Here is a 16,859-nt window from a genome sequence, read left to right as displayed (position 1 = left end):
TAGCATTGACACAATTTACACTAAGAAAATCTCCCTATAAACTTCAGAATTAATCTTTATGTATTTTTAACATAGTAGTGTGTATCTTTTACAGGGGAAAAAAAAGTTTCAAATAGTAGTTTAATATACAGTGAAAACTGTCTGGTGTTTTAATTTATATAAACCCTTTTATTGCCTTAGACCCATTTATTGCCTTAGGTAACAAGCTTAATAAAATTCATGCTAAATCTTTGACATGCTTGTTAAAATATTCTTGATTTGTAAACATTGTTAACTATCTTTTTATTGCATGTTGAAGCAGAGATATGCATATTACAGTATGTTGTAAAGGCTAGACTGTGATATCTTAACTGTGCATAACAATTTTTTTTGCTTAATGTTTTCTCTTCCTCTTTTTTTTTTTGTTGTGGTTTATTTTATTTTAGGTTGGTTGGAGTACAGCAAGAGATTATTATACATTTCTTTGGTCACCTATGCCTGAAAATTATGTGGAAGGATCAATTGTTAACTGTGTCCTGACATTTCAAGGTGAATATAAAGTACTATCTACCTTTATTTTCCATCCTACCTGTTCATTACAATGCTGAGGGTTGTAGAACAGTTTTAGACTTCACAAACATAAATTAGAGGAGAATTTCCTTCATATCACTGTATGAAATTGTTTTATTTTAGATGTCAAGGAAATTGTAAGGTGTAGTATGTGACTTAGTATGTTTCTACATAGTGATGGACAATATGCGTGACTGGTAGAAGGAAGCTCTGCTGGAAACTGTTTAATTGTAAACAGTGTTTTTTAATATTGGCTTCTCTTAACATGTATCTTTACATTGTCTTTAGGATTTAAACATTCTCAATGCAAGGTGATTCTTGTCAAAGAATAAAGAAAGTAAATTCTTTATTGGGAATAAATATTTACAATAATAAATCACAGATCATCGTTTGAAGGTTTGGAATAGTCGAGAGTTGCAGAGGACCTTTTGACAATGCAGAGTTGCTGAACGTGACTAAATTTTTAAGAATAAAGAAGAAAACATAAAATGCTACACCACTGTACAAATCTATGGTATATCTGCATTTTCAGTGTGTGGAGATCTTCTCCTTCCTCTTGGCAATCTCAGAATTAGTAGAACAAGCAAGTGAAGTGCAAGATGGAAGACAAAAATTAAGAAATAGCTTCTATATAAAGATGTGAGGTTAGAAAGATGAAAGTCACACTCTTATTAAACATAAAAAGGGACAGTGGCCATGGATTGTGACCAGAGGTTTATATCTGACATTATGAAGAACTTTTTTACTAAGAAAGAATAGTGCAGCACTTGGACAGGTATCTCTGGTTTGGAAGCATGGGGATGCCACATGGTGCCTAGAAGCAGCCATGGTAGTCTCAGACTAGGGCTGACAGTCTCTTGATTTGAAAGTTGGACTAAGGTGACTTTCAGGACTACCTTCTGCCGAGTTTTCCAGCTTGGGAAAGGGAATTAATGGGAAGTGACTGATGACTCTAAAGTCAGCTAGCTATGGCATGAGTGGATTATCCATTGTTCATTTAAAGAAATAGGAGCCATTAATGTAAGCTGCCAAGTAACAGGTTCAAAATGGAGACAGAAACTGTAACCGTGAAATGTGTAGAGCTTCTTGCTGCAGAATATTAAAAGTGGAAACAATCTGCAGACACTTGAAGTTGCATGTAAAAAGAGCACTTGCATTAAACTCCTTACTAACATAATGTACCATCTTAAATTCTTTTTTTACTTCCCAGAGATGGCTTTAGTCTTTGTGTGTGTTTATTGCTTAAAATAGAAAAGTAATAATTGAAGTCCTGAAATGCCTACTGTGTTAGCTTGTTGATGAGTTCACTGGCCTTTCTCTTAAGCCAAGTCTTTTTTTTTTCCTGCTATTTTTGATGCTCATTGCATCCCTGTGATATGACTACTTTATATCCTCGATTTCTATGAAAAGCCAATGTACTGGAAGTAGTTAGTTTCTTTTACAGTCACCAAAGTTTACTGAATGAGTGACGTTGGGATGGACTGAAACTAAAAGTGACCTAGAAACCTGGGATTCTACATGTAATGATCAGTCATTTATACTTAGTCTTAGCACACCTGAGGAGACCAGATAACTGTCCCTCTCCTCTGTTAGTTTCCATGCTGACAGTTCTCTGCTTTGTCAGAGCTGCCAGATTTATTCTCCACTCAACAGCCTACCAGTTTGATTTGCCAAGATGTTTTAGTGCTGCTGAGATGAGATTAGTAGAGTTTGTAGGAGCTCAATTAACTGGGATAAATGTAAATGTTGTGCAGCATGCATAATTTTTTTTTTTTTTTTTAATGATCAAGTAGATTTGCTGGAATAGTCCCGAACCTGTTGTCTTCAGTACATGTTAGACAGAAGAAAAAAAGACTTGGAAGTGATTTTAAAAGAGTTTATCTGAATCAATATTAATACCTGATGGACCTGTGAAGTAGATTGTTCTGAATTCTTTTCTGCATAGTATCACCTTATTTAAGCGTTGAATCAGTGTGGTCAGGTACAAAACCACAAGAGTCCTGAGGTTTTTGAGATTAGGATACTGTTCTCTGAGCTACAGGGAATAAAGTATAAGACTAATGGAAACATGAAGTGCTTGATACAAGTGCTGTCTGTATAGCATGTGTGGTGTTGTACCATTTGTATGAAGAGTAGGGAGTGTACTGGGAAAAGTCTTCTAGAAATCTGGAGCAAAAGTTGGTGATATAACAGAAATGAATGGAAATTAATGATAAAGTTAGAAAGGGAGCAGATTGAATGTTTGTGAGATATGAACAGAAGTGGGTGACATCACCTCCTGAACATTGGGTGAGGATTTATTTTGCTGGTGTTATCACACTCAAGCTGGCTGGGGTTTCTGATAGGTGTTTTGAAGAAAACCAATTGGATTTTTTATCATTAAACAGAGTAAGGTGTGGTTTTGTGCATTTACCAATAAAGGTAAAAATATCATTAGTTCTGGAAATTATTGTTTAACATACACAAATATTTATGTGAATCCAAGAGTCTAAGAGGCTTCACGTTGAAACTTTAGTGGGCAATGGTTCAGTTGAACAGTCAACGCAGAACTAATTTGCTAGCAGCATGCAGTATTACTTAGCTACAAGGAGGCTGATTTATTCTAGAATTTTTTTTTTCCGCTTTTAAATAATAAATTCTTTGTTTCACTATCCTCACACCACCCACTCCATCCCCTCCATGCTTACAGTTTGTCATCCGTTCAGAGCATTCCCATTCTTTGGCATTTAAAAGTAGCAAAAGTAAATTGTGGTTACTCCATTAAGACATGCAAAAAATGGAACCCAATAAAGCTGCAGATGTCTTGTCATTGCATGTTGTATTGTCTTAATTTCTTGTCTTTGGCTGTGTCAGTATTCCAAGGCAAAAAATCGCTTAGTCTTTGTTCTGTGGTTTTACAACAGTTGCATAATAATGTAGTCCTGACCCAGCTTCAGGGCATCTGATGGCTGATGATTTTAGCTGTTCCATGAATACATTACATAACCACTGCTGTTAAGGTGGTGTGTCCATATAGCACCTGTTACCTGACACTGTTTCAGTGTTTGTTTTTAAAAGCTAGGAGAAATTGTTGGTGGATGAAAGTTACTAAATAGGGTAACTTTTCCTTTCTGCTGTTTTGATTATTTATCTGTCCCTTACTGAGATAATAAGTATGAATTTTGTAAGTCAAACATGGTCTGATAATGTTTCCAAATGGAGACATTATGCACAGGCTGTTTCTTCAAATATGAATTTATTTTGACAGGCTATTATCTACCAAACGATGATGGAGAATTTTACCAGTTCTGTTATGTGACGCATAAAGGAGAAATCCGTGGAGCAAGCACACCTTTCCAGTTTCGTACCTCTTCCCCTGTTGAAGAGTTGCTCACTATGGAAGATGAAGGAAACTCTGATATGTTAGTGGTGACCACAAAAGCTGGACTTCTTGAGGTTTGATTCAACAGTTCTTTAAATGTTTTTTGGTGTAGTTTTTTTTTTTAATATATATACACATACATACATTCATAGATATTGAAGAACAAGCCAGGAGGAAAAAACCTACATATATATATGTAATGTATATGTTTCTTGTTTGTTCTACAGTATTTGATTTGAGTTCAGAACATTTGCAGATTAAATGAGTAAAGATTTTAATATTTTTTTTAAAAATTTGTACCTAGTTACAGGTATAGTGTAGCACTGAGCATAGATGAGGAGACCATAAGAGAGTAGATGGTTGCTTGTCTCACATCTGTACCCTACATCTAACTGGAGGCAGAAGGATACCCTTTGTGTGAAATGGTGTTGTAAGGAAAAAAAAAAGTGTTTGTACACAAGTGAAGAGCTCTGTAAACTAGGCTGAATAATTGCAGATACCTAAGTATATTAGTATAGCTCTTGATTTGTTTAAAGCAGTGTTCTATGTGTCAAATGCTTTACTAGGTGGATGTGATTAGGCTTGTATACTTATGTCCAGAGTCAGGATGTTTCCATTTGCTTGTTGATATTTTGTAGGCTGAAAACCACTGAAAAAACAAACCCCAAAGGAAAAAAAAAACACCCAAATCAAACCAACCTGACTGTATGAGTTGCTTATTGGGAAATTGCTTGGTGCAGTTTCCTTATCTTCCCATCAGATGTTTTATTCTTTTGTCAGTTTTGTCTAGGCACACACATGAATGCAATTGATGTACAGTTTTCCAAGGTTAGGGATAAGCGACTTAGTATTGAGGTATGTCTGGGATACTTTTGATGTTTGGATATGTACTTATAGTACTAAAATTAAACAGTTTTTCAAACTGACCGAAAGATCGTTTTATAATCTTGCTTCATAGGATCATAGAATCATTTGGGTTAGAAGAGACCTTGCAATAAGCAGGGATATCTTTGACTAGATCAGGTTGCTCAGAGCTTTGTCCAACCTGACCTTGAATGTTACCAAGGATGGGGCATCTACCACCTCTCTGGGCAACCTGAGACAGTGTTTCACCACCATCATGGCAGAAAAATGTCTTCTTTATATCTAGTCTGAATCTAGCCTCTTTCAGTTTAAAACCATTATGCCTTGTCCTATTGCGACAGCCCCTACTAAAAATAAATTGTTCCCGTCTTTCTTATAAGCTCATTTGAAGTATTAAAAGCTTTCAATTCAAATGCCAGTCCTTTTGGACTGTGTCCATTTTTTTTTTGGTGAAATTCCTCAAACATTGCTTTAAGAGAGTGTGTGCGTCTACACTCAGCAGCCTTTTTTCCACCAAGCTCTCATGATCATAATTAGCTGCTCCTCCGTAGTTAATGTCACTTGGGAACAGTAAAGGCATTTCACTTAAGGAGGGAAAACTTGAATATAAATCAAGATACTACAGTCTGCTGTCTAACAGTAATGTAGGACTATTCAATTAAAACAATGAAACCAGAAGTTTGCTAATAGGGGGAAAACTGTAAGATAACATAGTGAGCAGACATGCAGTTTGTCTTTCTGCTCAAACGCTGATGTGATTTGTAATCCACTTACTTGATAGGAATGAAGGGGAGAAAAATTACCAAAACCCATGTTTTTCTTTTTACAGTTTAAAATTGAAAAAATCATAAAAGAAAAAGAAGAGCTATTAAAGGTAACTTCTGTTCTGGAAAAAGAAACAGGGCAGCTCAGAGATCAGGTTGAAAGACTGGAAAAAGAACTTAACCATGAAAAGCAGAGATGTGATCAACTACAAACAGAGCAAAAGGTTAGTTGTATAACTGATTAAAGCTGAATCATGATGTCTGTAATCCTTTTACAATAACCAGTTAAACTGTATGAAAATCAGCTATCAAAACTCCTCATCAGTTAGATAGATACTTGTATTAGAACAAGTTGGTTGCTATTAACCTCTAGCCACTATACCTTTTTATGTTGTAAAATGGTTAAAATACTTAAGGCTTTTGGTACCAGGCTTGGTAAGATAATCGGTGACAACTGTTACCAGATGTTTGAATTTAACTGTGGAATTCTTAATGGAAAGTAGTGGATGGTTTGAAGTTTGTTTCTACATTAACTTAAAATGGAGGAAGGCTTTTCAAAAAACTCCCATTGAGAAATAACTACATAGAACACAGGGGATTGAAAATGGTAAAAAATTTGGGTATTGAAAGCCAAGATGAAGACTTAACAGAAAATACTACTGCTAGAGAATGCAAAGAAGGAGTAGTAACCAGTAACTTCTCTAAAAGGCATTACAAAGATCTGAAGATTTACAAAGGGAAAAGAAGCACAAATCTAAAAATCAATTTACTGTGTTAATGTATAGTGAAAATATAAATCTATCCTAAACCAAAGAAAGCTTAATTTATAATTCTGCATATGGTAAGGAGGTAATCTAACGTTATAAAAGAAGGCACCAAAAAATTTGGACCTAATTTATTTTTAATCTGCTGCTTTATTAAAAGCAACTTTTAGGAGAAGATTAAAAACATGTGGGAAGGAGGTGGTGACATGAGCAAATTTGAAGTAATGAAGCCTATATAATTTAGCTGTGGACAGCAGTTAATAGGCTATTTCTATGTACTAGTATGTGTATGTCAACAGTTCTGTGTGATACACCTTTAACAGGAATTTGTTGCAGGAATTTAAAACTGTTGAAACTTTGTAGTTTACTTTCAAGCAGTAATAATGAAATTAACTAGAATGTTGGTTAGGAAAAAAAGAAAGGATAAGATCTTGTTTAGAAAAAAGCTTTTCTTATAAAAGAACGATTTTAATTTCAAGGAGAACTACTTTAAATCATTGAGCCAAGAATGAAATACCTAGAAGTACACATTTCATGTATTTGCAGAATTGTAAGCTTGGTAGATAAATCTGAATGAGCTACATAGATACCCATCACTGTCACTTAAAAGTTCTCGTTTAAAAAAAAATATTTGAAAGTAAACTATCAGTTCTAGTCCTTGTAAGCTTTACAATGCTATTTTAGAACAGTTTGTCAAAAGGGGTTTTGATGATTGTCCAGCAAGAATGCTGTTAAGATGGTATAGGAACAAAAATGTCTTGATATTTTGCCTTTAAGATACCAAACCTTAGCAATTAGAATTTAATTTCCAAGATGTTTGGGATTTTTCGATTCTTCTTTGTTTTGGACTTGCTTTTTGTTGAAGTGATAATACAAGGGTGAAGTTCCTCACACTCTTATCTAGTTGAGCTGTCAGTAGACATCCTAGGTGGCTGCAGCTCTTAATCTGCACCTATAGAATCCTATGTAAGTTTTCTAAGTCATTAAATTATTTTTTGTATCTTGATCTTTGACACTGTCTTATTTTACATCTTATATATTCTAGTTATCTTCTTTCCACATTTAAAAAACCCCCAAATCTACAGAGTTGGAAAATCTTTCATGTGGTTGTATTCATAAGCGGAATGTAAATTGTTACTCTTGGAAATTAAGCAAACATCTACCAATTGAGATGCAATAAGTTAACTTTTTAATCTTTGGAACGTTTAATGAACAGTACGCTAGATATTAGTTTCTCTTTAAACTTTCTCTCTGTGCCTCACTACCTCAAGACATGAAAAACAACAGTTGAGGGATGATAGCATTTCTCTTTGCTGGGAACATGTACAGGGTGTTAATGGATTGATCTCAACATACCTAAAAAGCAATTATGCAGCACTCGGATTACATTACTTAGGTTTTACTTTAATCTTGTTTATAAAAGAAAAAACCCACAAGCAACTAAAACTGACCCCCCAAAACATACGTCCCCCATCCACCTGCAAACAACCACCAAAAAAACCCCTCAAAAACCACTCCCTCAAAATGCCCCCAGCTTATCTAGTTAGCTTCATGTGATGTGAATAACTGTTGCTGGCAATAAACCTGAACAATGCATTAACTTGGACGGTTTTTTATGCGACTGTAAGGAATAATGTTGATATGGTAAGTAATCGAAATATATTTGTATTTTATTTAACAGAAGAATCTTCACCTTTGCTTAACATGAACTAGGTTGTTTTGGTTTGAGTTGCACAGGGCAGAGCTCTTTATGCTGCTAATGTATTGGCAACTACTGTTTGTTTATGGCTATTTGTGTTCTTATAAGGAGGCCCTGGAGCTGTTAACCCCTTTATAAAAATACTCAACTGTCTGCCCCTTTTCTAAGAATCTTAGTTTCTTTGGAGCAAATAGTGTGGATATCTGAGCTTATGTCTTTGTCTTTTGATCAGATATAATAACCTACCTCATATTTTTATAACTGAAAAGAATGTGGATGATGTGGTTAGGGGGTCATAATATGTAAGTTATCTTGTTGTGGTACAGTGTAAAAAATAGAAGATAGATAAATGAAGGAAAAACGCTGAGTTCAGAATATGAAAACATTTTGTTGAAACACCATTCTATTAAAATCCTCTTTTTATTAATGTTTATTTGTATGCCTTCAAGTCACATCCTCTTTTTGGTATTAATTTTTATCAGTACTTTGTTTTTATAAATTGCTTAGGAATAGTTTGGATCATTAAGAAATGTTTGTAGAAATACTGATTTCTTAATATAGATAGGGAAGTTGCTGACAGATAATGTCACAGCTATTTCTCAATTAGTCTTTGTCTCCCACTCTTGATTATTTAATCTCTTCCCCACCTAGTTACTCCAATACAATTCTGAGCAGTGGAACTACTGTCTTTTCTGTGTGCTTTTCTTCTGATGCTTTGTAAGTAGTTCTTCAAAGCTCTTTTGGAAAAATGTTAGGAGGAAACAAGCTAGAAGTATATCAGTCTTTTAGGAACATAGCATACTAAACAATTTATTCAGGTGTAATACAGTCAGTGTTCCATGAAGTTTGAATGTTACGCTCTATGTGTGTTTTTAAGTAGTGAAACGATTACCCTTTTGTGAGTTAAAAAATGTATGAGTTCCTCTGTTTATAGTACTTCAGACTGCAGTACCCTTACTGTTTAGGAGATACACCCTTGTCTGTTGCCTGCTTACAGGATAGCCGTGTCATTTCCTACCAAAGATAAAAGGAAGAAATGCATTTGAGACAAAGTGGTAATGTGCTATTTGAGTTGTTGAAATGTAGCTTCTAATGCAGGTTATGGCACTCTTTAAGTCACTGCTTGTCTCTAAAGACTTCTATTTTTATGTTTGGGTTTTTGGGGTCTTTTCTAGTACTTTTATCATATTGGAGAAAAAAAAAATTGTATTCAGCACATACATACAGACTACATTATGCTACAGACATAATTTTCTCAGGTTGTCATCACCGCTGTCACAGAAAACAATATTTGCCAGACAGAGCTCTGTACTAGTCAGCGTTTGCTTAGAGGGAATGTGCTTTACAGCCCCACTGTTTTTTAGCACACTCTTCATATGTTTATTACCATTCAATTGAGTTAATTACCCCACCCTGACAAAGCTCAAGATATTGTAGAACTTGGGACAAATTCAGTCTTTATTTCTTTCAGTTTGATATTTTCCTCTTCTCTTACTCAATGACTGCTTAACAAAGTAGATATTTGTTCTGACAGGATCGGTTTAGGGAGGGCTTAAGTGAATCTTTCTTTTCTCTGCTTTCTTCGCCTGCCCACCAACATGCATGCTCTTCTTAAGCTTCTGAAAAGGGCTGTATTTTCAGTTACAGGAAAACATGGTATTCCTCTGCAGCATTTTTCATGGCAGTTAAACCATTCCTAGACTTCCCCCCCCAAAGATGACATGAAATTAGCTCTTGAAGTTAAACCTTCACACTCTTTATCTCCTGCTGTGGGGATTCAGAGTAAATGTGAGATTACTGGAAGTGTTTCAGAAATATCACATCTTTTTTTCTTAAAACCTTCTGTTAGTGTTTCAGAGTTAATTTCTTTTTTTACTAGGATAGTGTTCCTTGTTAGTATACTTTTGAGTCATGCCATGTATACAGCTTGCAATTCTCCTAACATAACATTGAAATAATGATGCAGTTATTCACTGTGGTTATTTTACCTTAGAAGATTAAATGTGATATATTGTCACCAGAACTGTTTCAGGTTGCTTTCAAAGTTTCAACTTTTCCTTTGGTTTACTCCTGAGAACTTATTCACTGGTACATATTTAAGTATGTTGAGCCACATTACTAAGCTGCTTTTGTCTGGATATATTTTACTTTTGGACAAATAGAAGAACATTCAATAAAAAACATAGTCTGTTTTTATCTAGAAAACAATAATACAAATATTTCTAAACTATATAATTTTAAAAATACTAATCATAAATACCTTTGTAAATAAAAAGAATGCATGCATTTTGGTCTTTGTGTCCTTGGTTTTGTAAGTTCTGTGACAGCAGTGCATTTCCCTGCATTTTTAAGATTTAGTGTTATCATGCTGAGCGAAAGAAACGTAGTAGTCGTTGTGTCAGTGTTTCATTGGTCGCTGTTCTGACACTCTGCAACCATTCAATTCTTTGAACGGGGGTTTTGTATGCTTCTTCAGAGAGCAGGGCTTGCAAGTCATGCTTTTGCAATCTTCTGTCTCCCTCTAGTGGGAAGAGTGTACTTCTGAACTGATTAATGTTACCGAATTGTAAATGAGTCAGAAGAAACAGCTTTGCAGATGAACTACTCATTCTTTGAATCTATGAAACATTTGAATGGTGTTTCTGTTATGACATTGGCATAAATTGAGGCAGAAGTTAATTTACTGGCTTGATAAACTTGCTCTTTCATGCTTTTTGAAAGTTTAGTTGACCATTTAACTTTTAAAAAGTGGGCTAATTCATCTATTGGATGGGGCATTTTAATAGCACAGCCATCTAAATCCACATTCTGCAGGCAGGTTATACCTGCACAGTAGCTTTATTCATTGGAGTTTTATTCAAATATCAGGGATTAATTTAAATTGAGTTTTGGTGCCATTTTATGAGAATTTGTCGGGTTAGATAGTGACAAAATACTGTTGTACAGTGTGCGTTGGCAGTACAAGTGCCCAGTTCAAACTGTGTGCAAAAAAGTGAATCAAGTGTTTTTTCAGTGGTTCTTTTAAATCAAGCTATGTTGATATGTTGTTTATGTGTGCTATATGTCACAACTTGATGGTGAGGGAGATTCATTGTTTCGATTGTTTTTTTTTTTTTTTAATACCTCCCCTCCCAAACTACCCAAAAAAGCAAAGCCAAAGACAAACCCCTTCAAAATACCCACCAACCTAAAAAGCAAGCCAGCAAAAAAACACCAACACCCCCCTCCACCAACTCCATGTAAAGAACCATTTTAAAATACAAATTAAACACTCATAATTGCTCTGGTTGGCACCGGCAATTAGAGCACCCAAGGTTGCCATAAACATTCTGTGAAGAGAAGGCCCTGTTTTATTGTTTTAGTGACTGTTCTTATGTGGGAATATTTCTTAAAATAGTTAATGGAAATTCATTTCACTGGATGATTAACTAGATTGGTTTGAGGTACTCTGCACTTCAATTTTGTCTTCAGGTGAAGGACTCTGCAAAGTGATAGCTTATATTGAAATTAAGAAATTAACGTTCTGAAATGTATATGCACACTGCAAAATTGTGGCATGTGTATATACTTCATCAGCCTCCTGCAAAAACTTGCTGGTCTGTTGTCTTCATGGTAATAATTGAGTCACTAATGTTACTTAGAAGTTTTACAGAGTTAAGTCTTAGTTTAGTAGAGTTTTGATCAGTTTAACAGTATTAGTTGAAGAGATTATCAGAATTAAGTTGCTAACACTATGATATCTTAAGTTTTTGGAATGGAGAGACTGCACTGTTTTTAGAGCAGTGTTCCTATTGCTTAGTCATATTCACAATGAAGTTTAGTTGGAATTGGTTTACTGTTTTGCATGTACCAAATGATTAAGCTTTCTTGAGAAAGAAAAATGATAACTTGAGGTTCCCTTTCAGAACATTTAGGCCCTGTGTTATGAGCGCACTCAGATTTTGTAGTGAGGCTATGTTGTGCTCATCATTTCTCCTCAGGTCATTTAAATAAAACATGATGTCAGCCAAGTGTTTCACATTATTCTGTGGAAGCTGCTGTGATAGTCAATGGGATAAGCAAAAGGCTCCTGGATGTTTTATCTAGATCCCCTAAATTCTCTGGGGGATGAAGCAGCAATGGTTCCCCTGACTTTAAGTGACATCCGGATAAGTCAATCCATCCGAAAGGTGCTGCTGGTTTTGAGTTGTTTTGTTGGTTTTTATTGTTTATTTGTTTGGGTTTTTTTTAATAATAAATTGCCTTGTATTTGGTGAATTGACCTCTCTGCTTTCAGAGTTGCATAGCTCATTTTTAACCTTTCATTCTCCTTCACTATAGCATATGTATTCTGTAAAAAGTAAAGCCAAGGTTGCAGATACTAGCCCTTAATCAAATGTGAGCGCTTTTGGTGTGAAGTGGCTTTTAAAAAGTGGGTAGGGAGTTCTACATGTTATGAAAAGGGAAGATGAAGCATAAAAAAATCCCATGCTGCCCCTGCTATGCTGCAAGATATTGCAGCTGGAAATAATCTTGGATTGTATTTTTCCAGTATTGTATTTTGTCTATTGGATCTCTCTCTGCCCTAAGTATGTCTGAAAAAATGCATTGTTTATATTAATTCACAGAAAGAGGTGTCTTATACGATTTCACTTCCACTAACCAAACTCTACTCTGAAATATTTTACTGGTGTTGCAAAAGTCCATTAGAATTAAGAAAGAAGTAGGGAGAGCATGTTGTTCTTGTTGAATGTACATATTTTTGCTATAGTTTTCTGTTACAAAGTAGGAATTCAGAAATTCAATGACTATTCCATTATCAAATTAAAGATTATTAGTCCTTTTGCAGCAGAAGCTTAAGAAATAGATTTTAAACATGTTTCAAGGAAGAACATAGACATTACACATTTTTAGGTCTTCTAATAGCTTTAGGAGGGTTCAGTTAGTGTATTTTTGATTACATTACACAAACTTAAAGCACTTTAGAACTTCTAGAACTTTTTCACGTAAAAACTGTTCTTTCAGCAGCTATTTGTAATGTATTGTAAACAAGTCATGTTATGTGTAAAGGCAGTTCTTTGCAGTGGGAGGACAGGGTTTCATGGGATTACAATAGCATTATTTAAAAAAAATAATGTCTTAAATCTTTTGCCATTTTAGAATAGCAATAAAGATTTTGCTACCCCGTCTCTTTTACTAGGTAAAGGCACATCAGAATTTTAAAAGTGGAATTTGATTCTGGGGAAAAAAAGCCTCACTTGACAACTACGTTGAATCTGCTTTGTTTCATTTCACTAGCAAGACTCCTAGTGGTTATCAGACTGTTTTGGTAGATTTTTGTTTTGCAGCAGTGAAGCTGATAAGTAGTTTCTGGCTGCTTATTCTGACCCTTGTGGGGGTTTGTATCCCCTCTCCACCCATAAGGCTGTTTCAACTCTAGGATGGGAAACAGGGGGAACTGTGTTTGTAACTGTATTAAAAATGCAATCCAGAGTAAGAATAACCTTAAAGTGGTTTGGTATTTTAAAACTAGTTCATTAAAATTATTCATGCTCTTGCTGTGCTTTTCTTTTACTTAAGAAAATGGAAGAAAAGTTACAATATCTGTAAACATACCAGATAAGAGAAGTTAAGCACACAATAATTATAGAAAATAATTATCTTTTTTTGTAATAGAGGTTATACATGTAGTTGGTGGGTTTATTATATTCTTTCCCTTTAGATTCCTCCTAAAACACGGTCAACTTTTACCTGTAAAATAGTCTAAGAGCACTATTAGAGCATTTTAAATTTTACAGGCTCTGAAAATGCTGTAACCAGAGTCTGTGGGACTAGGATTGCAGCATCTAAATTGAATTGCTAAGAATTCTGTAAAATAACAAGTCTTCTCTAAAAATTAGTCCTTTTTTTCTTTCAAAACTGTAAGGTTTAGTTGTATCTAAACAACTTTATTAGGTGAGAATCTGTTAAGTATGGAACTTTTACGTTTTAATACCATGTCCCTTTAGAATAACTAGCAAAGCAGCATCAATTGTAATGCTGTTTGTGGAGTGAATTTTTTTGAGGCTATTAATTCCTTTTAATATATGTTACCTTTGGCAGCCTGTTTGAACTGTTTGTACAGTTTGTATATATAATGTATCAGATTAAATTCTTTTGAAGGCACTTGGGTTTCAACAGTACAGTTATACCAAAGTGGTGTTTAGAGAAAACACAGATATGCATTGAAATAGACTTTTTACTATACTAGACTTTCAAAATGGGTAAGTAATTAGTCTCCACTGCACTAGGGAAGGGCAAGCAGTTATAATGTGTTGTTACTGCTGGTTATATAGCAAGTTTTACTTGGAATACTGGCTTCAATTAAAATGTCTTGCTTTCATTACACTAGTATGTATATTTTTGTTTGCAGGATTCTGATAGCTCATCAAAAAGGAAGACTTTAGGAAAATTGTGGGTCATCTTCTCAAATGCTATTCTTTCAAAAGAGGATACATTCTTGATCCATTAAAGTTTTTTAATGTATTAAGGCATATAATAAAATCATTTGGAGTTTCAGTAGTTGTAATTAATCCTGTTCTCTCTCTCTCTCTTTTTTTTAATTTCTAATATAACGGCATATGTAACAAAAATCTACTTTTATGTGCTGGTATAGTGCTTAGGAAGTGATTGAGTCATCAGTTAACATTTGTCACCCCTCACAATTCAAGAAACACCCTGCCTTCTGCAAAAAAAAATAATCATAATGCCCAAACTTCTGTTCAGTTGCTTGTAAAAGCAAGACCTAATTACACTTGCAAACAGTGTATTTTGACAATTAATGAGTAAAACCAGTCCTCATTATATTTTATTGTACTTAAAACATTGTTTGTTAGGTTGGAATCTGGCCAGTAGGGGTTCTCCGTAAACTCTGGCTGAGTGTTTGTCTTGATGTAACAGTACAGGCTTGTTGTTTCAGTGCATTAAGCTTTGTTTAAAAATGAATAGATGAACTAGTGCTTTAATCTTCCAAATGTAGAGTGGAAAGACAACTTGTACCTTAGTATCTGCACAAAAGCTGAGTCATGCTGTGGTCAGGCATGTTGGTCAGTTTGTCTTGACCTTGTTTACAGTTTTGATTCATACCACTGTTGTAGTTGATACTAAGCTGAGCTTTATTGAATTTTGATATCAGAAATAGTAGCATGTTATCTCAGTGTGTGTGTTCTACTTTATTTTCTCATGGAAAATAGTATTGTTATGAAAACAATGTTTTTCTGGGTTTTTGGAGCTGACCTGACTTTAAAGGGCTATTTTCTGTGGTTAAGATGACATTTAACTGTCCACTGTCTTAGAACCGTATGAACGTTACTGTAGTTAATGAATGTGATACTTTGCATCTTGCATCTGCCAGTTTTCTGACAAAGGAATCTGTTTTGCGTGCACTCATCATCCTCTGTCTCAGCTTTGAATGCCTGAGACGTAAATCCTGTGGTTGTTTCATGAGCTTCCATGAGCTTTGTGAGACTTTCCACATGTTCTACCTAGCAGAATATAGTGTAGTAACTAGGTCTTCATCAGGAGTTTTTCTTTTGCCTGCAGTTGCCTTTACTGTAACTTGTTGCCTTTACTGTAACTTTTTTAACTCTGTAACTGGCTGGTCAGATGCAATGTCTCCTTTTCAAGTAAAAGCAAGTACTAAGAAAAGAGAAGTTTTCTAAGCTAGGCGGCTGATGTTTAGTTTTTAGAAAGGAGATGGGCAGAAGATCTGAAATACAACTTTGTTTGGCCTATAGTCTGAACTCTTTGGTAGTTTCTATGTAACCAAGTGCTTGCACCAAAACAAACTCTTTACTGACTTATTACATAAACTGCATATATCAAGTTTAATATATATTTATATTTTTATATATGTATCTATTTGAAATGGACCTATCATGCATTTTAAGGAAGAGAAGAAATCTAATGACCATATTTTTTTCAATAAGTCAAATAACGTCGTGAAGATATGCATTCTTAAAAAATATGTCTTGGAATTTTTTTCAAGAATAATATTCAGGCATCAGAAGCTCTTAAATCTGAAATGGATGGTTTGAAGAAGAAGCATGATGAGGCTGCTTCAAAAGTTCTCCAGCTTGAAGAAGATATTGTGACTGTTACTCAGAAAGCCATTGCAAAAGAAACTGAGTTAGACAGGTATTTAGTAATTTTGTTATTTACCTTCCTTATTTTACTATTTCTTTCCCTCTATGTTTTAAGTAACAATTTTTAATGTATGTGTTGATTTACTTTATTAATACTTCTGTGCCATTAATTTGCCCGTGTCTTAGTCTGAAGGACAAACTGAAGAAAGTGATGCTTGAGAAGGAGCAACTTGAATCTGTGTTAAAGACAGAGAAGGACGAAAAAGAACTTTATAAGGTAACTTTATTCCTTGTACCTATATACACTGAAATGAAGTAGTTTGAAATAAAAGGTAATATTTTATGGATAAATCTGATAAATTGAGTTTGTTAAGAAAAAAAGGAAATAGGTAAATAGGAACAGATTTGAAAGACAGTTATAGATGTCCTCATATAAAAATGAATGAAGAAAATAGTATCTGAATTCAGCCCATGATATAAAAAAGTCTCTGGGTAGGAGAAAGGATCACCAATTTGTTAAAATACAGGCTTAGGAACAAAAAATAATAGATAGTAGTGAGAAAGTTCTTCATTAATATGATGCATCATTGGTTCACTTAACAGGCATTTTTATAAGTAAATTACTTTTTAATCTTCTAAGTTCTCTTTCCAGGCTGTGTTTTCGAGATCCCTATTCTTGAGTCTTGTGCATAACTCTTGAGAATCTTTACTAGGATCTATGTTGCATTGATTTTTGTTAGCATAGCTAACTCCTCT

At 34.5% G+C, this 16,859-nt stretch overlaps 1 protein-coding gene across 5 annotated transcripts in view; it reads left to right on the top strand.

Annotated features, from left to right (window-relative positions):
* The window catches only part of TAX1BP1 (Tax1 binding protein 1), a 59,682-nt gene that overhangs the window by 14,561 nt on the left and 28,262 nt on the right, over positions 1-16,859 (top strand). For all 5 annotated transcript variants that reach the window (XM_061997472.1, XM_061997475.1, XM_061997473.1 and 2 more), the window contains exons 3-7: positions 426-528; positions 3,797-3,984; positions 5,604-5,762; positions 16,007-16,155; positions 16,290-16,380. In XM_061997472.1, coding sequence (XP_061853456.1) covers positions 426-528; positions 3,797-3,984; positions 5,604-5,762; positions 16,007-16,155; positions 16,290-16,380 — 690 coding nt within the window. The remainder of the gene's footprint in view (positions 1-425; positions 529-3,796; positions 3,985-5,603; positions 5,763-16,006; positions 16,156-16,289; positions 16,381-16,859) is intronic.

Source organism: Colius striatus, chromosome 5 (genome assembly GCF_028858725.1).
Source record: "Colius striatus isolate bColStr4 chromosome 5, bColStr4.1.hap1, whole genome shotgun sequence".
Classification (NCBI taxonomy): Eukaryota; Metazoa; Chordata; class Aves; order Coliiformes; family Coliidae; genus Colius; species Colius striatus.
The sequence above is the reverse complement of the archived record's forward strand: the minus strand, read 5'-3'. Positions and strand labels throughout refer to the sequence as shown.